The sequence below is a fragment of the Rutilus rutilus genome (genome assembly GCF_951802725.1).
Source record: "Rutilus rutilus genome assembly, chromosome: 15".
NCBI lineage: Eukaryota > Metazoa > Chordata > Actinopteri > Cypriniformes > Leuciscidae > Rutilus > Rutilus rutilus.
Window position 1 is genome coordinate 4,869,362 of NC_140220.1, and position 25,387 is coordinate 4,894,748.

Below are 25,387 nucleotides of genomic sequence, written 5' to 3' on the forward strand. Positions count from 1 at the left end.
AACAAACAGGAGGAGCAGGAAGCTTCACAAAAGTGCCTCTTCAGCATGTGTGTGTTTGTGCGATGCATGAAGTGTGTAACTGACCAATTAGCCTACAAATTAGAGCAAAATCAAGCTAGCGAGGCTTGAGCGGGATCTTGATCAATAAAATGTTTTTAAAGCCCCAAAATGTCACTTAAAGTGAAATGAGAGTGAAACTGATTTCAAATGGAAAGGGTTTCAGACACACATTATGAAGTCGACTCTGCTGGGACGCCTGTCGTGGAAATAAACACACGACCATAACAAACTCAATAAAACACGAGTACAAGAGAAACAAATAAACATAAAAGACAGGGAAAGTGTTTTAGGGTAAGGGACATAACCTAAAAACAACACAACTCTATGTGTGTGTGTGTGTGTGTGTGTGTGCAGAAATGGATTGCTCTCTGCTAGTTTCAAGACGTGATTTTTCCCTTTTTCAGCTCAATAACAATAAAACAGAGAAAGTCTTCAGATAAATAAGTGCCTCACACGGGAGGAACGGGCCATTCTCTTTATTTTTACTGTCGTTTGTCCATCACACTTTTTTTTTTTCATGGTTTATTACTGCTTCTGTCAATGGCTTTAATTTTCCACTTCTCTGCCCTGACACACAGTGAAGGACCCGCACTGGGCTTCACTATCACTGCCTGTCTGAAAATGCACACATTCAGCTCATGCAACTGGGCATAAAATGTGAGTTTATGTGAGTTTGGCCTTACTTAGCTGTATAACATTGCCCTAGAAGTGAACTCAATCTGACAAAACTGTCCTCAGAGGCAAAAGGTAAAGTTTTGCACTTTTCATAAAGGGTTATGGTTTGGTTAGGATCATTATAAAAAGAAAGAACAGGGCTAGTTGTCACACGAGGAAGCTGTCACAGGGGCTATTTTGAGCCAAAAGTCAATAGTTCAAATCTTTGTTCTGTTAGCAGTAGCCTAATGCCGTCTTTTTCAAGCATCTCGATAAATGTTAAAAACAGAAAAGTTAAAATAATTTTTTTGGTGTGAATTCAGTTCCAAATTAAAATATTAATATTTATGTACATAACTAACAAGTGAACACAATAAAACCACACTGGCATTCAGAAAAGAGCCAAATAGCTTGCAAAAGTTTGGGGTCACTAAGATTTTTTCTGTTTTTGTATATAAGTCTCTTTATTTATTTATTCATTTATTTAATCACAAATACAGTAAAAACAGTAAGATTGAACTATTACTATTATTTTAACTAATAGAACTCATTATAATATGCTGATTTGCTGCTCAAGAAATACTTATTATTATTATCAATGTTGAAAATAGTTGTGCTGCTTGATATTTTTGTGGGGGCTATGATATATTTATTTTCAGAAGTATTTGAAGAATAGAAGTTTCATATAGAAACATTATAAATCTTTAATGTACCTTTTGATCAATTTAATGCACCCTTGCTGAAAAAAATCTTGCTTACCTTTTGCATGGTAGTTCTTTATAAATACTATAATATTTTATAATAATTTATGTTGGCCGAAACAATGGTTTGAAAATTTTCTCTGGTTTTATTTTTGTCTTCATTAATGTTTTTATGCTTCATAATTGTTTAATAGCATGTATCTTTAGCTAACCATATCACTATATGCAAGTGAAACGGCTTTTCGAACAAGAATTCTTTTTTATTTTGTCCATGGGGAATTGGTTGGATGGTTTGCTATTGGTCAGTCTCATGTGATTGACAGGTTGTCCCACCCTCGCGCCAGTGAACACGTCATCAGAGAAGAGATGTCCCTGCAAGAGGGAGAGGAAGTTATTTTTATTAAAGATTATGAGGGCACATGAATTTAAAAAATGATGATGTGCATGGATAAATAATTTATAAATACTGCAAATCCATTTTTATTCCATGAAAAAAAAAATTGTCAATTTTGATTTAATTGTGACTTTAAGAGGTTCTGGCGTTGTCTGCCTTTAAAACAGTTATTGCGTTTAAAAGAGAGCGAGGTGAAGCGCGAGAGAAGTGAAATGCAGGGAGACAGGTGTTGGCAAAAGAGCAACCGAATGAAACATGAGGTGAGACAGACGGGCCGAGGAGAGGAGCAGGTAGAGAGACAGATATTCTCTCATTCCTATTCATTTAGCAGATCTGATGAACACACACACGACCTCTGCGGCTGAACAGAGAGAGAGAGAGAGAGAGAGAGAGAGAAAGAAAAGACTCTCCTCCCGCTAAGTTGTCACATCGTATCGGCGTTGATGGGGGAGGAGGGGTCAGGGTTGGGGCGTCGCCTCAGGGCTCGTCGCCGAGCAACAAAAGACCACTCAGCTCGCGTTAGCCCTCGCGTTAGCCAATCAGGACTGACGGAACTCGGGCGCGGTCCGCTGCTAGCCTTCAAATGCTAAGTGCTTCATTAGCCACCTTTCATATCGCCGTCGCCCCCGGCAACACACTTTACACTCGCCATCCCTGGGAGCGCGGCGAAACTTCAGACCGCCGTCAGGCCACACACACACACACGCATTTACTGTCATCAGTGAATTTTGTGGTTTGCAGAAACGCTCACAGTCAAACAATCCCATCGCTGAATTCATCATGCGCGTGCATAACAGCAGAGTACAGCGTGAATTTGTTGTTATGAGTGTGTAATGTGGTTAGACATTACCGTGTGTGAGTGAGTGTGTGTGTGTGTGTGTGTGTGTGTGTGTGTGTGTGGCCTGAAGCTCAGCAGATGCCTGAAGCCTCTCCTGTCAGGATGGAGAGATTGGACGGAGAAGGAAACAGGAGAGAGCAGCTCCATTGGGGTACGACTGTCTCTCTCTCTCTCTGTGTGTGTGTGTGTTTCCTGTTATCTTCCTCTCAATGTCCTCCTCTTCCTCAGTTTGTCATTGTGAAGCACTGAGTGAAACTCACTCTCTTTCCTCAGGACTGAATTCACACTTAAATCTGTTAAAGCAGCAGCACTTAGTACAGCACTAAAAATTAGGCTAACTAGATTTTTATTTACATTTAATGGCAGACGCTTTTATCCAAAGCGACTTACATTGCATTTCAAGGTACACATGTACATTCTTATCAGTTATTGAGTTAGTTATTGAATTTGCATGTGAATACCATGGCATGTGAATGGAAGACATTCATAGGCATTGTTTATACTATGGTGTCATCTGCCACCATGTGAAAGAAAAGTCTGCAATATGCTTAGAATCAAATATTGACATTAAAATGACCCAATAATATGTAACATGACAGACTTAATAGGAAAATTTACTGATTTATAAATCCATGCGACAGCAGAGGATTCATTTACCAGCCAAACTAAAATACTGGGTTAAATATTATATTAGTAATAGAGAAATTACCAAGTTACCTCAGTTTGCACCTGTTTGATTGGATGCAAAACCTTTGACGTCATCAGCAAGAGATATGTTAAGTGTTTTCTCCTGCCTTTTAGTATTTTGCTCTCCTAACTTTACACATTTATATGATTAGTTTTAGCATTTTAATATTTGGCATTGTATATCACTCTCTGTGACCCTGTCAGAACTAACCTGTGACCCTTTTTGATTGGAAACTGCTGGTTTAAAGGAATATGCCAGGTTGAACGCAGCCTAAATAACATCTATGGCCTGATGTTGATTACCTCAGACCATCATTTTGACTTGTCACTCGGTTTGAGTTTGTAAATTAAACAAATTTATACTGAAAGTTAAGCATATGCAATGTAAATCTACAGGGCAGCCCTTGTTTGTTGTTTTTAACTCAGAATATCTCTGTCCATGCTGAAGTAAATGACAGTGTTAACCTTCATCTTTATAGATTTGTCCTGGTTGTTTTGGCCTGTTGACCGTTTCTGTGCTGGTTTTGAGTTTAATGTACTGTTACTTTAAATCGGGTTAATTTTAATATTCATTCAGGGTATTTCATTCTTGTATTTGTTTAAAGGAATGTTCTGGGTTCGTTGTTATGCTGTAGTGTCTTGCCCTTTGTAAGTGCATTAATGTTAAGGTGACTTTTGTTTTACAAGATTGTGCTCATAATCCATGGCTGATATGAACACATTTTGCTTGCTGTCTGGAATGGAGGACTCAAGCACAAGACTTGACCTCTACATTGACCCCTGGACTACTTGATTACTCAATACAGTCTGTGGTCGTGTCAGTAAACTTGTGCTGAACACACAACACAACTGTTTAATACGAGATGCTTTCCGGGTGATTTGTCAGGTTTTGTGTTCATGTTGGTCTATAATGCGATGAAGAAATGCTTGATGTGTTTAATAGGTCCAAATTATGTGTGCGTGTGTGTGCTTGTTTATATGATTTATGAGAACACAAATTTGTATAATGACATGGGTATTACACTGATATTACAACTTAAATGTGGTTTATGAGAACATTTCCTGAGTCCTCATTAGTAAAATGGCTTAAACCACACTAAACAATGTTTTATTAAAAATGTAAAAATGCAGAATGTTTTCTGTGATGGGTGGGTAGGGTTAGTGTAAGGGAATATAAAATACAGGTTTTGTACACTATAGAAACCATTATGTCTATGGAATGTCCTCACAATGATAGGTGCTCCAACATGTGTGTGTGTGTGTGTGTGTGTGTGTGTGTGTGTGTGTGTGTGTGTGTGTGTGTGAGTGAGAGAGAGAGAGAGAGAGAGGAGGTCATACTGTATTCCCAGTGCTCCCTCTAGTGGACTGATTGCTTTACAGCTCAGTCAACAATCCCAGTGTCAGACAGAGCACAAGTTCATTTAGCTATTTAAATGAAAACACAGTCTTTTTAATGTTGTTTTATATTTTTATATTTTTTATAAATATATAAAAAATATATATTTTCTATATAAAGCTAGTTATAATGACTACAGACTAACTCTAAAAGAAAACATTTTGGACTTTTTTTGTAGAATTAAAAAATATGTATGTACTTTTGTACTAATTATAATTATTTTAGTTGTTTTGTGTCAGATTTCTGTACTTCCGGGGACAGTTTTGTGCCCAAACAGCTCAGTAAACACACACACACATTACACTGTAAATCTGATACATTATATGGGCTGTGCTTGTGTGTTTGTAGTGTTATAGACATGTTTTGCATATGTTATAGTGTGTGTGTGTGTGTGTGTACATCTATATTTCTGTGCATGTGTGTATTTGTCGATCAGTGTGTGTTTGTCAGTGTGTTTATATTTCTGTGTGTGTGTGTGTGTGTGTGTGTGTGATTCTGCTCCCCTGTGTTGGCCTGAGGGCACCTTCACTTCACAATTAATGGAGAGTCTCATGGGAACTTCAGTCTCCCTCTTTTACATGAAGCCTTCCTCTCCTCTTCCCTCCATCCCCCTCTCCTCACATTCACTGTCTTCTCTTCTCATTTTCAACTATTCTTGTCTCATATCTTTTCTTCTCATTTAGTCTTTTCTCATTTCATCTTTTCTTGTTTCATTTCTTCTCACTTTGTCTCGTTTGTTAGCTTAGCCTATCTTTTCTTTTCTCTCATTTGTCTCGTTTCTTCTCTTCCTTCTCATTTAGTCTCTTCTCTTAATTTCAGTTCAATATTTCGGTAACCCTTTATTTGACCGTGTCCTTGTTGCACATTACATGTAGTTACTATAGTAATAACTATAAATGAAGCATAATTACATGCAACTAACCCTAAACCAAACCATAATCCTAACCTTAACCTTATAGTAAGTATATAGTTCATTATTATTACTCAGTATTTAAATGTATAATTACACTGTAACACAGACACCTTAAAATAAAGTGCAACGAATTTGTCAATTTAAAGTACTTTATTTGCATGATTGTGTTTATGTACATACAATATTGCCAAAGCATTTTACACAAAACAAGTAATGTAAAGAAAACAATATAACAATAACAAATAACTAACAAAAATAGTATTAAAATAAGTTGTTAGGTAAAGAAAAAAATTATATGATATAAAATAGACTTATCAATGAGAAATAAAAAACTGTAATGTACGGATAGACTGATTATATTGATCAAGGCAAATCTCCGATTTTGAAATCTTCAAATTTTCCGCTCATTTCAACCTCTCTCTCTGATTTTCTTGTATCTTATCTCACATCATCTCATTTCTTCTGCTCTTGTCTTCTTGTCTCATCACTCTGATTTTTTATTTCATCTCATTTTGTCTCTTTTGTCGGCTCATTTTTTCTTCATTCTCATTTGATCTCCTCCCTTAATTTTTCTCTCATCACGTCTCTTCTCATTTTCGTCTCGTCTCTTTTCTTCTCATTTTCGTCTCGTCTCTGATCATTTCTTCTCTTCTTGTCTCCTCTCATCTTCCTTTCATTTCATCTCGTCTCACTTTGTCTCTTCTTTACTACTTCTCTCAGTTGCTTGTTTCTTCTCATCTCTTTTGCTCTTTTGTCTTCTTGTCTCATTTCTCTTCTCCTTTTTTTATTTCTATTTCTTCTATATTTATTGCATTTCTTCTCCTTTTGTCAGCTCGATTTTTCTAACTTTTCTCTTCATTCTCATTTCATCTCTTCCCCTCATCTTTTCTCATCCCTTCTCATCACATCTCTTCCTTCTCAATTTGTCTCGTCTCATTTTTCTCTCTTCTCTGCTCATTTCGCCTCTTGTCTCTAATCTTTTCCCTTTCATTTCATCTCTTCTCACCTCATCTGTTCTTCACTATTCTCGTCTCGTGTTTCTCATTTCTTCTCATCTCCTTTCATTTCATTTGCTCTCTTGTCTTCTCCTCTCTTCTCCTCTCTTATCTATTCTCCTCTTATTTTAATCTTTAAAAAAAGAAAAGAAGAATATTTTAACCCTCCAGAATATCATGAATTTCTGCAACCTTCCTCAAAACACACTACAACACACAACTGAAAAACGCAACAGGCCACATTACACATTCATGTATCTATTTTTTTTTTTGCGTGCAAATATGAAAACACATTTTCCCATCTCTCTGTAGGCCGCCCGTGTCTTGCGTGCACCACATAGGCTTGCGTCTGTGTGTGTTATACTATATTAAAGCGCACGCGAAACCTTTTGGTTTATTTAGATAAAGACATTCCCAAAACCGCACAGACGGATCTCCACAGAACAGAATCAAATCTCAGGGAGCGTTTGATAACGAGAGGAACGAGGAGAACTCCTCTTTAGATGATTGCATCACCTTGTCTTCCACCCGTTTCTCTCTTTCTCTCCCTCTCTGCCTCATGATATCTTTTTAAATCCGGAGAGAACTGAAGATTTCATTTCTTCCTCCATATGTAATCAACATCAAACACGCTCGCGCACTTTGTCTCACTCCCGACGACACTTTCGATCATTTCGCGCAGTCTCACCTGTGTCATCAATTAGAGTGTCTCTCAGCACAATGCATTATGGGAAGGAGTTCAGAGCTGTCAGGCATCATGAAGCGTTATCGTACACGCACGCAGCAGGAGTAATGCGAGGCGTCTGCGGTGTCAAGCGTTCTGTTTAATGTGATTCTCTCTAGTACGCCGTGTGTGTAGCTTTCTGCGGCTGCTGTTTACCGTACAATAACACAACAAGTGTGTGTTTGAAGAGTGAGTGCGCTGTGCACTTATGCGGGCTGAAGGGGACGGCACGTCACCGCTCATAAACTCATTTCAGACTGAAACCGTTTCTTGTTAAGAGACATTGTGTTACTGTGTTTGACCTGGAGCGGGTTAGATTGACAGAGCGAGGTTTATCCTGCAGGAGTGGCTGATTTGAAGAGTCTTTCGTAATGGTTAGAGACGTGATTCTGGCAAGGGTCAAACGCAGGACTGTAACCTTATATACATTCTCCACACATTTAGAGATTTCTACGTTGTCCACCAATCTCACATGTTTTGGGAAATCGGTCACACTTTTTAAAGATCAGTCCATGTTTACTTATTTTTAAAACGTTTTTTTGCGGTGAAAACATAGAAGAGAATAGTAAACAGTTCAACCATTACTTGTGAAAAACATTTTAGATTCTAAAGTAATCCGGTATATAGAACCTTTTGCGCATTAAAAACTACTCTTAAAAATAAAGGTTCTTTATTGGCATCTGGGGTTTTACCATACATGGTACCAACTTTTACATTATACTAAAGGTTCTTTATAAGGTTCTTCAGATTTTTAGAATGTTCTTCACACTAAGAAAAAAAAGGTTCTCTTAAGAACTGATCACTGAAAGGTTCTTTGGAGAACCGAAATGGTTCTTTTATGGCATCGCTGCGAAAACTTCCTTTTGTAAGATAGATTTTGAAGGTTCTTCATGGAACCATCAATTCCAATAAAAAAAATTAATTTTTAAGAGTGAAGTTCCTGGTCTTTTTGTGAACGATTCATAAGTGCACATTTTAATAAATTATGTTTTATTAACAAAGTTCGGGAGGAGCACGTTCAGATAATTAACACAAGTGGAGAGCACTCAGCAATCAATGGTAAGAGGGGTATATACACTCAGCAGTCTCTCTCACCTCATTCCATTGACAGTTTTGCAGCATCCCTCCACCACCCCTTCTCCACACTTCTAGTCCTAAGCACTTACATAGGGGGGGAGTACTCTGGGTTCGGGCCGAACTCCGAGCTCAGAGCCCTCCCCCCGGACAGCACGCCAAATACGCATTAAACTTTACCCCCTCAAATTATATGTAAGTGTGAACTCGTGAACTTTCTCTAAAACGTTCCCTTTTCAGCTGAGGTCACGGTTATTTTATCATTTTTTTAGGCAACTGGTGCAGCTATACAGTCTTTTTAATGTCTTCCAATAGTTGTCACAGTAATTTAATCCCTATTTTAACGATCTAAGCGCATGGTTTAAAGCGCACAGCACAAGTTTACTTAGGGCGCGTCCGAATCCACTTTTGCTAGTTTAACGATGGGAAAAATGGTCGGCGTGCCATTTTTGGGTTGTCTCTATTCTCTTAATGAGTCACGGGTGTGTTTTGGGGTTTACGTGCGTTAAACCAATCAGAGTCTCATCTCCCATTCCCTTTAAATGCCAGTTGCGCTCGCGCCATGGCGGCTTCGCTTTTACATTGTAATCTTTTTATTTTTAATATTTGGCATGTTTGTGTGCTGCTGTGCGTCTGTGTGTGTTTAATAAGCAGAGTGTACGCGCGTTGTGGACCCGCCACATAAAAAAAATATTGCGCCATTGACTTTAGACCAGGTTTCAGTTGATCAATGGCTCTGTCTATTTCAGTTCCTCAAAATAGCAGCGCGCCAACAGTGCGCCAGAACACACCTCGTTTTCAGACCAGCACGCCCATGGGCGCGCAAATGCATTTGCTATTTAAACAATGTGGCGCAGGACGTGAAAATGATAACTGCGTCGGACTGAAACTAGCAAAAAACACTTGCGTTGCGCTTGCCGCTGCATTGCGCCGGGTGTAAGATAGGGCCCATAAAGTCAAATAGCAAATAAATGTAGATTTGACATAGAGGCATTAACATTGGGATACAGTACATGTAGATGCTCCTGAGGATGAACTTGACTTTTAGCGTCCCCGTCTTGGTTCCCTGCATATTGAGGCTCAAATAATGGTGCGTTTATGTCCTCCTGGGAAGTTTGTATTAACAAGGTGGGAAGTTGTTTACCTCCATTGACAGATACGCAACTACCACTTTGATGCTTCAAAACATTCATAAAGAGATCGCGAAACTAATCCATATGAATTGAGAGATTTAGAAAAAACATTCTGAAGAGGCTTTTTTTCACATATAAATGTTAGGGATAGTTTTACGATCTCTTTATGAACTTTTTGAAGCGTCAAAGTGGTAGTTGTATAGCTGTCAATGGAGGGACAGAAAGCTCTCAGATTTCATCAAAAATATCTTCATTTGTGTTCCTGAAGATGAACGAAAATCTTAAGGGTTTGAAACGACATGAGGATGAGTATTTTTGGGTGAACTATCCCTTTAAATACACAGGAAGGGTAATCAACTGAACAGAAACAAGTGCGTGGAAATAATTAACAACCAAGGAAACTAACTAGGGAACACAGGCAGGCAAAACAGGGACAGAACAGTGAAAATGAAACCAAAACTGAACATACACGTTACACCATGGTAACTATTTGGAATGTTCCAAATCGCATACTCTCGTTCTTCACGATGGCTAAACAAGTATGTTCTATATAGTAGGCATGTGTGTAGTATGTTGTCATTATCATGTGACGATACCAGCGTCAGTTGTGTCGCTTCACTGTCATTCACAAATCCTCTCCCGTGGCCTCATGGGATAGTAAAGTGTCCATCATACGCACACTTCAGAATCTCACTGGAAGTAGTATTTCATCCGGGTTCTGTGAATTCGGACATACTTTTGTCACATACTTTTTGTCGCCTACTATATAGTAGGGAAGTTTGCGATTTTGGATGCAGCCATTCTCTCTTATGAAAAAAAAAAAAAAAAAAAGCTTTTTCGTTTATTTTTTCATGTTTTTATTTGCTCACCAAAGCTGCATCAAAAATACAGTAAAACCAGTAATATTACAATTTAAAATAACTTCTATTTGAATATACTTTAAAATGTTATGTATTCCTGTTATGGCAAAACTGAATTTTCATCTCTTACTGACCCCAAACTGGTATTGTATACCAGGATGATCCCAACATCTGAATATAATTGCTTAATAGTTACAGTTGTGGTCAGAATTAATGGCACCCCTGGTAAATATGATCAAAGATGTCTGTAAAAAATCTGCATTGTTTATCCTTTGATCTTTCATTCCAAAAAATGTGCAAAAATCAAAAATTTCATTGAAGTAAAATAATTGAAAGTGGGGGGTAAATCACATTATGATTTTTTTTTTACTTTTCTCCAAAACACATTGGACATAATTATTGGCACCCTTTTATTAAATTCTTTTTGCAACATCCTTCTCCCAAGATTACAGCTCTGAGTTTTCTCCTATAATGCCTGATGAGTTTGGAGAACACCTGACAAGAGATCAGAGACCATTCCTCCATACAGAATCTCTCCAGATCCTTCAGATTCCCAGATCCATGTTGTTGCGTCTTCTCTGCAGTTCAGCCCACTCATTTTCAGGGTTTAGGCTTCATTTTGTGCTCAGTTTGTTTTGGATCGTTGTCCAAGATGGAAGATCCAACCACGGCCGTCACGGCCAACCAGAGGCTGTCAGGTTTAGATTTTGTATCTGTTGGTATTTGCTAGAATCCATGATGCCATGTATCTGAACAAGATGTCCAGGACCTCCAGCATAAAAGTAGTCCCACAACATTAACGATCCAGTGGTATATGTAACCGTGAACATGGGGTACTTTTTGTCCCTGGTTGCACCAAACCCATCTGGTGGGTTTTCTGCCAAAAAGCTCTTTTTTTTTATTTCATCTGACCAGAATCCAGTCCCTTTTGAAGTTCCAGTCGTGTCTGACAACTGAATATGCTGGAGTTTGTTTTTGGATGAGCGAGGAGGAAACCCTTTCTTGAAACCCTCCCAAACAAAAATTTGTGGTGATGTAGGTTTTTTTATTATAATAATATATTTTTTAGGCTTTCTGACCCCCAAGACTCAACTAATCTCTGCAATTCTCCATCTGTAATCCTTGGAGAGTCTTTGGCCACTCCAACTTTCCTCCTCACCGTGCCTTAGGACGATATATAGACACACGTCCTTTTCCAGGCAGATTCGTAACATCTTTAGTTGATCGGAACTTCTTAATTATTCCCCTGATGGTTGGAAATGGGAATTTTCAATGCTTTAGCTATTTGGCCTTTGTGTTTCCTCATATTTATACATCATGGCTGGACAATTTCATGTTCCTAGTCAGCCTGATGCGCTAAAAAAATGAAATATTAATGGGAATATACTTCAGAGATCATAACAAAATTCTAGGGGTGCCAATAATTGTGGCAAATGGGTTTTGTAGAAAAACATTTATTTCATAATTTGAGTTTCCTCCCACTTTTAAATTATTTTACTTCAATGAATTTTTTTTGAATGAAAGATCAACAGGATAAACAATGCAGATTTATTTTTACAGCCATCTTTGATCATATTAACCAATAATTCTGACCACAACTGTATGTTTCTGATGCTTGAGCATTCTTCATATCATCTTGTCAGGTTGTTACTGCAGTAATATTGTCACAGTATTGTGTGTGTGTGTGTGTGTGTTTAAACTCAGATTGACTGATAGAGGCTTCAGGGAATTTGCTCATGGCTTTTGCCTTTAACCTTTATCTAAAACCAGGTTTTGATTTATAACATCTCACTGGCACCCGTGACACTGCATTTCAGGAATGAGTTTCTGCAGAATCCAGACGTGCGTCTCTTCAGACAGTCGGCTGTTTAGGTTATCTTCCTCACACGGAGAAGCTGCGAGTTATCGTGCTGTGTGTGAGAGAATGTGATATTGTCTCTGCGGCGAGTGGGAAGGTCTGCGCCGCGAAATTAGAATATCGGCTCCTGTGTTGTGACTGGCTTCTTTGAGCGAGCTCACCTGTGTGCTTCCTGCTCATTAGCATTCTCATGCATATTAATAAGGAGCAGAGGCGCAGCACGCCCTAGCTTGGCCGCAGGGCATCATGGGAGATTACTTGCATGCGTAATCCCGCTGGCTGGAGTTGGTCCAGAACTCCACAGCTGTCCGTCAAAGCGCAGGCGGGCAGAAGGGCATCAGGGTGTGGCGGGGCAGGGCAGTAAAGGGCTAGCGTTTAGCATGGGCTTAGCATTAGCTCATCAGGGATGAAGTCAGTCTCCTTTTGAATCGTAATGAGATCGCTTTCAGTTTTTTTTTAAAGGCAGCTTTCTCTAAATGTCTAGAACTAGTGCTGTTTGCTCTCTGATGTATCCAACACGTAATTCAACCTGTTGACTTCTCAGATTCATTAGTGTAGGAAGAAGTGTCCAGTGCTAAACTATAAAAACATGTTGTTGAGGCGATAGAATCACTTTAATCGATTTTTTTATAGAATAAGAATTAAGTCTCTTATTCTTATTTTAAAGCAGCATTTATCTGACCAAAAATACAGTAAAAACAGTAATATTGTGAAATATTATTACAGTTTAAAATAGCTGTTTTCTAATTGAATATATTTGAACATATAATTTATTGCTGTGATCAAAGCTTAATTTTCAGCACCATCTTCAGTGTCACATGATCCTTCAGAAATCATTCTAATATGATGATTTGCTGCTCAAGAAACACTTATTATTATTATTATTATTATCAATGTTGAAAGTTGTGCTTGTTCATATTTTATGGAAACAGTGATATACTATTTATTTTTTCAGGATTCTTTGATGAATAGAAAGTTCAAAAGAACAACATTTATTTGAAATACCAAACTTTTGTAACAATATAAATGTCCTAACTGTCACTTTTGATCTATTTAATAAAAGCACAATGTATTAATATTTGTTTTTATCATAAAAGTGGTCCATGCAACATACTGAACCCTGAATAATCATATTTTCTCCTTTTTTGTTCCACAGAAGAAAGACAAGTCATATAGATGATTTGGAACGTCATGAGAGTGAGTAAAAAATATGTATTTCTATTTAGTGAATAAATGTATAATAATAAGAGAATCTTTATTTGTGTGTGTTATGTTCACTCTTAGAAGAAAAGGTTCTATATAGAACCTTAAAGGGTTCAGGCGCCTCATATATAGAAACTTTTAGGGCTTCATGGGATCGTTTTATGCATTTAGTTTTAATTCATACATTTTTATTTCATTCATTTTTTATTGTGATAAAATTTTATGAATTAAACAGCTCGTAAACATACTAGGAAAAAAAACTGCTAATCATGATAACAGGTCATAATTTAAGACATTTATCCTTTTATAGAAGCTTTTTGGCCTAAATGGTTCTTTTAAATTGAGTCAAGAACCCTAGAGTTCTATATAGAACCCCAATATAGAATCCTTTTGTTTTTCTGGCTATTCCTTTAAATGTGATGACACATGTTGCTTCATTGCTCATAATGACCTACACACAAGAAGAAGCCAGTTCCCTTCATAGTAAAACATCTCCATGTTAGGTTAACCAGCAGTGTCATCAGGGGAAGGAAACATGTTTTTCAACTAGATCTAACTTCAGCCTACAATTCATTTACTATGAAGATATCAATAGCCATGTGGACCACAACTGACCCCTGAATCAAGTGTGTGTTAGTTATTAAGCTATAGCATTCATGCATCACGTCTCAGAATACATACCAGTTAACAGTGTGTTAATCACACAGTAGTAAAAGTTCGTAAAAATAGGCCACAATGAACTAGATAAATGTGAAATCATTTTCGGTATTGGTGTTTTATCTGTTTTTTTAATTCCGCATTGCATTTTGTTGTGTTTTAGGGTTAATGGAAATGTCATTACTGGATAATGTCCTAGCAAAAGAAAATGACCAGTACACTTTCTGTTTTTATTTTCTACACATAAAAAACGAAGAACTCCCGCACACTATCCGTACTTGCAAAAAAGTATCGAAAATCTTTATTGGCCAGTTGTTCTTTGTTTTTTATTTGACTTGACCTACCTACATGGTCTTTTTTTCCCACGCACTTATCACCTGCAGGTGTGCGATGGTGTTTGCGCTCTAGTTTCTACACATTAAATCATAATCGACCCTATTTATTTACTTTCTTCATGCATGTTTCCCAGTCTAATTGTGAGCAGCTCATTAATGCATGTGGTTCCTTTCAGTGTCTTTTCAGTCTTTCAGTGCATGAAACTGCTTTTCTTTTCAGCCGACGCCACAAGCTGTGTTTTAAAAGGTATGCATTCAGATCTGACTGCATTCTGGTATGCAACACCCACTTTTCATCATCCAAATATGTTCCCAGTAGATTAAATCAAGTCCGTCCCTACCTTTTTTCTCATTGACATTGAGCATTCGGTTTCTCTTGAAAATATTACATCACTGAAGTGAAATTGGTTGCAAATGCTGATTCATGTTGACTCGACTTTCTCTTGCCCTAAACGTTGTCTCCGTTAATTTGCTCAGTTTTCTAAAGGCAGCCAAATTAAAGGTGACATATGTAAGATTTTATAATGATAAAATACATTCTCTTAACCCAGTTTAGAGTTCACTGACCACTATCAGGCCTTGTCCACACTAATACATTATCGTTTGAAAACGCATCTTTTTCTCTCCGTTTTGGTCTTTCATCCACACTGAGAAGGCGTTTTTAGCAATGAAAATGCTCTCTAAAATGGATAAACGTGGTTTTCATGTTGTAGTGTGGACTGAGAAAACTGAGGTATTTAAAAAACAATAAAGTAAGTTTAGTCATGTGACGCATATTGAACCCATAGATATTCGTGTTTATACCGGTATTGTGCCTGTTATGTGCTATTCACTTTCACACAGTTGCTAAAATATGTTACTTCATATCACAGTCCTGCGAAGATGACAGAAAATTCATTCGCATTTGCTGTCCTGCGGCAAAACATGAGAACAGTCGCATTTAGACCAAACATATAATGGTGAGTGAGTGCGATCTGGACGTATCAGTGAATTGGTGAGATATTTTGCTAAATAAAATGATCCTGCCAGTAGAATTGCATGATAACTTTATTATGTCTGTCCCATCTGTATCATCTCAGTGAGCTTTTATGAGGGTTTGCGCATGCACTGTAAGGTGAATTTAGTGAACGCTAGTGTGTACGGAGAGTGTTTTGAAACGAAAACTCAGTTTTCAAATCTATCCGGATTATTGTAGCCTTTGTATGTCATCAATGGGTTTATCTCTCCCAAAAGTGTAAACATTGAGCCCCACTAGCCAGTGATCTGTCAATCTCTTTCCAGCTCAGCCTATAGTGTGAGTGTATGGCGTGGCTACCGTAGCAGGCGGAGCCAGAGGGTGTGTGCCAGTGTGGGACCACGACGCGTTACATGGAAAAAGACGTTCAGATTCGGGTACAGGAATGAAAGCCAAATTTCGCTGCATTTAGATTACACAGGTCATGATCACATCAAAGCGAACAGGGCATTGAGTTTCAACGCCCTAATGGACGCTTTAATACAACATCATCATGCACCCGTTCAGAAAGAAAGTTTATAATGTTTACTTTGATGTGATGTGTAGACAGTCTCAAATAGCTGTGATGCGCCATGCCAAAAATGCGCCCGGTGAAGAAAAAATGCACTCCAGGCAGCGTTAGCGTTAGCGTTAGCTTACTCAATTGTTTGCTCATGACACATAGCAACACATCTAAAAGTATTGCCAATATGTTGGACCTTTTATTGAAAGTAGCGGCTTTTACCTGTTAAGACATGCTTTAACACACACCTGTAAGAGCTGGAGGAGCGACGTGACGCGCAAATTGCAGTTTGCAAAATATGAGTTATTTTTTTCCGCTAGGTGTCACTAGTGTTGGAGAAACTACATACTACATACATACAAAATCCAAAGAAGAGATGATTGCTGTATTATTTAACTCTTTCCCTGCTAGTATTTTATTTTTTTAAGTTGCCAGCCACCACCAGTGGTTAAAAATTAATCATTTTTCATTCACATTTAATCAAGTTTCATGGCCATCAGCATATTTAGCGTTTCTGTCAAAGACTTCATCCGGATTGGATTCAGAATGATAATCAAAACACAGATGGAGTAGATCGAGTCCATCAACATCCTCAGAGCTTCACAGTCCTGTAGCTCGTCCTCGGTCGACTTTTCATTCAGTAACATTAGGCAGTTTTGATTTATACGCTGTTTAATATTGATGATCGCGTTAAACAGGTTAAACTCGAAAAATTTGAATATCGTGCAAAAGTTTGTGTATTTCAGTCATTCAAATTAAAAGGTGAAACTAATATATTTAGTACATACAACTATATACATATGCATGATTATACTTTTCAGAGGGGCGACATTTCTATATTTAAAATCCTTTTTTTTTTATTGATTTCATGTAATATTCAAATTTTCTGAGATTTTGAATTTGGGGTTTTCATAAGCTGTAAGCCATAATCATCAAAATTATAACTTTTGCACAATATTCTAATTTTTCGAGTTTCACCTGTACATATGAGATGGCTTGTTTCTGCTTCTTCTTCTCCTGTGTTTTCTGATCATGACTGTAATAGCGCCCCCTACCACATAACAGTGAAAACACGTCAATGGCGGGGAAAGAGTTAATTGAGACCAACGCAAGGTGGGTGTGTTTCAGATGTGTTTATTCATCAGTGTTTATCTCTTTGGTGCAGAAATGAGATCTACATTTGCTGGAAACTGAATGTTTGGAATGAAGTTTTGCAGGAGAGCAGTATTGATCTGTCCTCTTCCAGCACTATTAGTGTTTCCACATCATCAGATGTATGAAAGTGTATGCCAGATATATGTGTGTGTGTGAGAGAGGGAGAGATAGAGTGAGCGGTAGGGAGCACAGTGGGGTTCACCTACTGTGTGAATACTAATTCAGCTCTCTTGGCAGGTCAGGGTCCCTCTCCTCTCGACATTTACCCATCTGCACCGCAGCACACACTCTCACACTCAGCTCCTGTGGATTACCTAGGCCGCAGGACAGAGCCGTTTCTATGGAAACCTCATAGCAGGCCGCATGAGTTAACCGTACACCTCTTGTAAAGTCTCTTCTCTTGGTGTGTGTGTGTGTGTGTAAAGCACAGCGCTGGGTGAACTGCACACCGACCTGCCACTCAGGTAATTATTGCACTCTTTAATGAAAGACAGAAAGTCTGGTTTAACGTTTATCAGTGACTAGATGACACCTGTAAAACAGCTCAAAGAAACACTGGAACCACATTTAGAGAGATTACAATACATACACTACTGTTCAAACGTTTTGAAAGAAGTCTTTCCAAGGCTGCATCAGAAATGCTTAACACGGTAATATTGTGAAATATTATTACGATTTTAAATAGATGTTTTCTATATGAATATATGTTAAAATGTCATTTATTCCTCTGATCAAAGCTGAATTTTCAGCATCATTACTCCAGTCTTCAGTGTCACACGATCCTTCAGAAATCATTCTAATATGATGATTTGCTGCTCAAGAAACATTTCTGATTATTATCAATGTTGAAAACTGCTGCTTTATATTTTTGTAAAAACAATAAAAAAAAAATTTTATAAATGAAAGTTCAAAGAACAGCTTTTAATTGAAAAGGAAATCTTTTGTAACATTGTAGATGTTTTTTGTTTTCACTTTTGATCAATTTAATGCATCCTTGCTGAATAAAAGTATGAATTTCTTTCATAAAAAAAAAAGATTACTAACCCACAACTTTTGATACTGTACAACTATATTCCCAAGTTAAGTTTAATCAACAGCATTTGTGGCATTATGTTAATTACCACAAACATTAACATTAATCACCACGTGTCCCTCCTTTTCTTAAAAAATTAATTAATAATGAAAAGAAAATCTGGGTTAAAGTGAGGCACTTACAATGGAAGCTATCTTTAAATGTTAAAATAATTGTTCAATAGTGAACCCACAAGATGTAAACAATATGATTGTTATGATTATGTTTGAAACAATCACTTTCTAACCTTTTCTGGGTGAAGTTATTGAATTTTACAGCTTCGTCTCCATGATAGTGCAATGACGTAAAAAACCCAAAATCCCAAAACGAAAAAATTAAGGTTTAAAAAGCTTTACAGTTCCAATAATACACACGTTAACAGGAAAATATAAGGAAAGTGCATTTATAAAATTGTCACATTTTAAATCCTCCCAAATTTCACCATAAATCACAAAGGAAGGACAGGTATATATTTTATACTTAAATATTCCTTTGAAATAAGTTCACATTACAGTGCATTTATATATAGTATAGTATTTATTATACAAATCAGGGTGTGAAAAGTATGCAGTTACACATATTGTTATTGTACATATGTTACGATACAGCAGATTACACAAAATATTACAATCACGTTTAATTACAGAGTTCATGTTACAGTGTGGAATTATTCTGCTTGTAATTATACAGTTTTTGTTATTGTACATGATTACGTGAGCATTTAATGTTACGTGAACATCGTGATATACTGTGAAGGAAAACCCAACAGGTAGCTGTAAAACTAAACCAAGACCATGTTGGTGCATCTCATGTGATGACGACAGTAATGAGAACATGGAAAACGGACACACTCTGAAGACGGAAGTTGTCATTTCCAGCCACCTGATATTGTGTGTCGAAGTGCTTATCAGAAGCGGTGTTAATGTCTATACGAGACATGGTATATTACAGGGTATCTGACATTGAGTGTGCGCTTGTGTGTGTGTAGGTTACCATTTGATTGACAGGTGAGCAGAGTCTCAGTGCTCTGGGCTTCATAATCAGCAGCTTTATTCCCAGCACAAAGGATTGTGGGAAGAGAGGGATGAGAGAAGCCGAGAAGTGCAGAATAGTAAAATTCCCAGAGGAGAGGAGGGGTTGCCTTCTCTCCTTTGTTTATTTCTTTGCTTTCCTTTGAACAGGTTCTCAGTGTGTGTGTTTTTGGGAGCGCAGGTAGTGTATTTGGTGTATTTTTGAGCATGTGCACTTCTCTGTGTGTGTATGTGTGTGTTTTTTTGAGAAGAGTGTTGTTCTCATTATGACTGATAGATCAAAAAGCTCGATTAATTTCTGAGCACGTCTTCCTGGTGTTGTTGCTCCAGCTGTTCAGTGCTGCGCAAACAGCCTCTCTCTGATTGGACGAACTCTTAGTCAGTCAATCAAACGTGGGTGTGTCCAGGTGGAGGGGGGGGGCTTGGTGATATTTTTGTATCTGAGATGGTTTTCCTGCATTATTTTATTGTTTCCTGATTTTTTTTTTTTTTTTTGCTCAACTTTTTACAAGTTTTTTCTTAAAGAACATTCATCTGGATATGTAGAGGTGGGCGATATACCAGCAGACATGATTAACTGGTAGAAATGTGTCAACTGGTAGAGATTTTGGACTATGTCTCTATCGCGGACCGGTTACGCTCACGTCACGTGACATTGCCCTCACGAAAGCATATCATTTGAATGTGTTTTTAAGCATTGCGTTGTGATTTTAAACCAATGAAGCGCAATAAGCATCGAAAGACGACTCATTTCGTATATGTGTGCCGCTCTTCATAGAACGCGTTTTTCCATTCCACTGGGCTACTTATCCGTTGTTTTTCAATGTAAACACGTGCTAGACTGACGTATTTAACCATTGCTCTCGCGTCTTTTGCAACGTCCCGCGCATGACACGGCATTCTGTTGAAAAATGCCGCTTTCAAGTTAAAACAAGTTCAACGTTTAAAAAACGCGTCTCTAGACCGTGTGCTTTTTTTTTTCGTTCCACTGATCTGCGTCTCTGTGTGGACCGTCCCTTATGGACCTTATTCAGAGCAGCGCCATGACAGGTATGAAAGCGAGGCTGTGAGGGATAGACTTGCCGTGTTTTCAACGCCATCCACTTTAAAAAAAAAAAATCTGTATAAAGCTCCTAGATAACTTATAATTTTCCACAGCTCGTCGTCTGGAGATTTGTGTCTCTACTGAAATTCTAGGAAAGATATCTTTGCAGTGTTTCGTCAGCTGAACAATCCAGAAACACATTAAATTACAGTACAACCCACTGAAAAAGAGATGTATGTCTTTCCCTCGCAGCCTCGCTTTCATTCCCGTTAAAAATCAAAGATGGCGCTGCTGGGAATACAATGATCTGATCATTAAGTTATGACAACGTATGTTTTTACATTGCCTTAACTCATCATTTTTTAAGTCAGTTCTCACGTCAACGTCAGTTTTCAAGTCAACGCAAGTTGAAATTTAAGTTGAAATTGACTTAAAACAAGTTGATTGTACTTAAAAATTTAATGGCAGTCTAATAAACCTTCGGCTGTCTGTCGTTAATTTTAATCAAACAACAGAAGTGAGAAAATCTCTGACTGGTCTTGACTAAATCACTTTTGTAACTTTAATAAGAATAAATGTATATTTAATTTACACAGTGAAGACTATGCAGGGGTTTTTTTTTATACATTTTATTACTTTATATAATTAATGTAGTATATTTCTTTTTTCTAGTGCTTGAAGTTTTTCAGGTAGGTCTATTTCATTTGTGTCTTTGTTCTATTGTAGTTTGTTGTCCTGTTGCTTGTAATTAGTTTCTTTGTTCTAATTTTGTCACTGACTGTTTACTTGTCTTATGTAAGCTTGAGAGTTTTTGTGAAACTGAAAAATGTAAGTGGCATCAAAAGTTTTGATATAAAACCTTATTCAAAGCAAAAACAACTTTAATTTTAATTCAAAACTCCAATTTTAATCACTTGTAGAAACTGTATATTTGCAGACACATACAGTATTCCTATGAGATTAAGCACTTTTTAAGTTAAACATTACTATTTCTTCCTTGGATTTACCACGTTTGCTGTAATTATTCTCATTTTGTAAGTTGTTTTGAATAAATGAATAATTGTAAAATGAAATAAATGTAGCACTGGACTAATAGTGAGTTGATGCCACTGTTGCTCAAACTTTCCAACCTCTCTCCGCACAGTTGTGTTTCCAGTGAAGGTTTTATTCAAGCCGGCGTTTCTCAGAACTGCTGCTGAAACTCATTTACTTCAGCTCCAGGAAGTCAACAGCATCACTTCTCTTTCCTCTCTGCTTCTTCTTTTCTCTCTTTCGTCAGATCTGCTTAGTATGTTGAGAATGTTCCTTGCCAGTCTGTCAGTCTGTTTATCTGTCTTTTCATTGCAGCTCTCTTTCCGTTTCTGTCTGTCCATCCATGTGTTTCTTGAAGGATTTCACAATGAGAAATGTTTCAAGTGATTGTTATAGTAAACGCCAGCTTTGGGGGATTGTTAATAAACGGAAACGGGAATAAAACCCAAATCATCCCAAGTAAAAGTTTGTTCTTCGAGCCTTTGACCTTCTAACTCGCTCTTCCCAGAGTTTACCTGCAACAATATCCCTGCCCGTCTCTGTCTTTCTCAGCGTGTTCATGTGTCGTGTATGTGATTTTTCTCTTGTTTTGGCTGCTGATTAAGCTCATATCCATAAACAAAACGACCTCGTTTAACAGATTACAAAGGAATTACACGATCAAAGAGCAAAAGTCAGGATGTATAAGAGAGTGGGAGAGAGAGAGAGAGAGAGAGAGAGTGAGGATATTGCTTGTGTGTGAGACACAGAGAGAGAGATACACCTCTTGCCCTGCTCTATCTGATATCGGAATCCATTTTGTGCTGAATGAACGTAACAGCTAATCCCGCCCTCTGGTACAGGCCTGAGGGTCTCTGACACTCTCACACACACACTCAGCAGACACACTGTGGATTTACATGCATTCAGAGAACCATCATTTTGTTGTATTCCAACATGTTTTTATAAATGCACACTGTTTTGTGAATGAATACTGACTGACTTGAACTAAATATGATGTAGGCCTATCTGTGTGTGTTTGAGAGGACAGGTTGCACTACAATAGTCTTACTATTTTCTTTATTTGACGTAGCATATAAAAAGAAACTTCTTTGGCATGAGTACGCCACTTGAATACTATCCATTCTAATTGGATTTCAGTGAAATAGTGTTCCCATTTGAACTGGTTTAAGCTGAATCAGATTTCAGTGGTTTTGAACTGGACACATTTTTTCATGGCAGATACTTTATGGAAGCTAAGCAGTAAATAAAGTAGTATACTCTTTTTAAAATAAAGGCTCCTAAAGAAGGGTTTTGCAGTGATGCCATTTTTGGTTCCCCAAAGAACTTTTTAGTGAACGGCTGTTAAAAGAAGCGTTTTTTGTCTTGCGTTAAAAAATATAAAGAACCTTTTTTCCACTATAAAGAACCTTTTGTGGAATGGAAAGATTCCATGTTAAAGATTCTTCATGGAATCATCGATGCCAATAAAGAACATTTAGTTTTAAGAGCGTAGAACAACTTTAACCGTCAAGGGTTTGTGTATTTGCTGCTGGTGGTTTACTGATTAATTAGTGTTGAATCAGCTGTGACCTGCTTTAACTGTTGCTGTAAAGCTTTTAATAAATGTAGGTTGGATTATAACTTTAGGAATTTCTTTATAAACAACTACTCTTTTAATGATAGTTTTTGTTAGCTTGTTGAATGACCTCTGCTAAGAATAAGATAGATAAGTAGAAGAGATCTAACGACAGTTCATCTTGATTATTAGATGAAATTGGATTAAACTGGGTCTAGATTAAAAGATTCAAACTATCTTCACCCACTAAAATGGCCATTCAACAAAGCAGGCTGTTCATGCAATATAAGTGAGTTTTCTTCACTGTAGATTTGCCTCTGGTGAACATAATGAAGTATTGATCCATTTTCATGCCGAAATTGGACTTTAATATGACTTTTGCTGGTCAGCTGCACAAGCTGTCCTCTTCAGGTTGGGGTAATTTTTGAATTTTGAGATGAATCCCATTTTAACACATAAAGGACTTAAAAATGAAGAGGTAGCCTATATTTGAGAACGGCTGTGGTTATGTACAGTGTTGGAATGATTCTTAGATTGCTCTAAGACTGACCGGAGCGTCGCCTATCCAGAAGTTTGTTGAGTTCACCGGACCGTAACGCTCCGTTTGTAACGGACCTTTGACTCGGAACTAATGAAGAAATGAGACGGAAATAAACGATGACAGAAGTTAAATACTATGTCATCGAGCAGATGCTCAGATGTAGAATTTAATATTTTAATTTGTCAGAAATTTCGACACGTCTTTTAACTGAATAGCCTATATTTTTACATAGCAGACTAACTTTTTTATGTGGGCTGCATTTTATTAACTAGGCCTATAAATGAGCTATTATCATTATTTTTAAAGATGTATATTAGAATGTGAACATTTTGAGGCCTTCAGTACTTTTTTGTGACTTTTTGTTTGTGTGCGTGCATGCGTGTGTGTGTCAGGGGTCTACCGTTATTTTGGCAGATTGCTCATTTTAATTAACGCTCATTTTGCGCGCATCTGGCACGTGTCTAGATTTAAATTAATTTTTAAGATTCCGTTTAGTTCACTCAAGGAAAAATAATACACTGACGGTCAGTGTTGTTTGTTGAATGAACGAATGAATGAATTTGCAGTTGGTCATTTGTCAAGACATCTCATTCGGCACATATTTTGACAGATAGGCTATAGGAGACGGGAGAAAAGCTGTTACCGTTATTAGAGAGTGTAAGTAGGCTAGCCTAGGCCTAGTTAAAATCCTACGAACAGTTTAACTGACAGTTTAATATTTCACTATTATTGATTCTACTTGGGAATCTAACGAAAAGGACCGAACAATCCAGCCGGAGTCCTATTCGTGTTGTTTGAGGTCAATTTAGAGTCTAATCATGTAGGCCTATTGTCTAGCCTACTTGTCAAACATAAAGTTTTATGTTATAAATGTACACTGTTGAATGAAATTAACCAAATATCTCGTGTTTTTGTCCCAACAGAGTGAAAATTAATTTAGAGCACTTCATTAAATACACCACGCGCTGAAACTGACGCTGTGCCCCTCCCCCTCCAAATCTATTAGCATATAAAACTGTGTGTGTGTGTGTGTGGTAAATGTAGGTCACATCGATGAGGACTGCATACTTTGTAATTAGAATTATCTGGTAAACACCTTATTCCGTGTTTTAGTGCAGAAAGCTGAATAGCCGTTACTTAACGGACGCCGACACCATATTGAGCCGCGAACTAGATGAACTTAATTTGGCCACTTGTCAAACAAACGTTATTGTCAACATAAAGCGTACTTAGCCTAAGTTTAATTAAAACATTTTGATTGTCTCTATCAAATGTGCTATATTTCCAGATTCACGGCACTTACACTCTAAACAATGCTAGTCAAATGTGGGCAACCCCACATTTATATTTTGTAAATAAAATGTTAAACCCAACGGTTGGGTTTGTCCATATTTGACCAAAACATGGGTTGAAACAACCCAGCATTTTTTTTTTTTTTTTTTTTTTTTTGTGTAGCCTATAATTTAATAAGGAACGCTCTGAGAAGCTTTTTGACATTTTCGATTTTTTTTTTTTTTTTAGATAGGCTAAAGTTTGTTTTTTAATCAGCAAGTCTAATAAGCAGATGTGGTTTTTGAACCATCATATATCCAGCAATTTAGCATTTTAGCTAGCTGATCTGCTCATAGATTAGCCATTGTAAAATTAGCTAAATGTTGGATAAAACATTTGGATAAAAAACACCATATTTACACAGATCTTGATATCAGTCTTCATGATTTATATCAGTGTTTTCGTCTTAAAAACATTTCTTCATATTTATGTTTGAGTGTCGGCCAAAACATTTCGATCTTGCATGTTGATATGGTTTGAAATTAATTCAGGCTTTTATGAGTCACCAGTCTTAGCTTATGATTGTTGCTGTTCTTTATGATCTGGTGGCAGCCAGCTGCCAGTCACAGTTTGGGACGCTTTTAATCCAATGTTAAATCAATTACAGTCAACTCTGGGCCAA

At 37.4% G+C, this 25,387-nt stretch overlaps 1 protein-coding gene across 1 annotated transcript in view; it reads left to right on the forward strand.

Moving 5' to 3' along the window:
* Positions 1-2,693: 2,693 nt before the first annotated feature.
* The window catches only part of tfap2d (transcription factor AP-2 delta (activating enhancer binding protein 2 delta)), a 34,494-nt gene continuing 11,800 nt past the window's right edge, over positions 2,694-25,387 (forward strand). The window contains exons 1-2 of the mRNA XM_084433007.1: positions 2,694-2,798; positions 13,444-13,484. Of these exons, the coding sequence (XP_084289133.1) occupies positions 13,464-13,484 (21 nt within the window). The 5' untranslated portion in view covers positions 2,694-2,798; positions 13,444-13,463. The remainder of the gene's footprint in view (positions 2,799-13,443; positions 13,485-25,387) is intronic.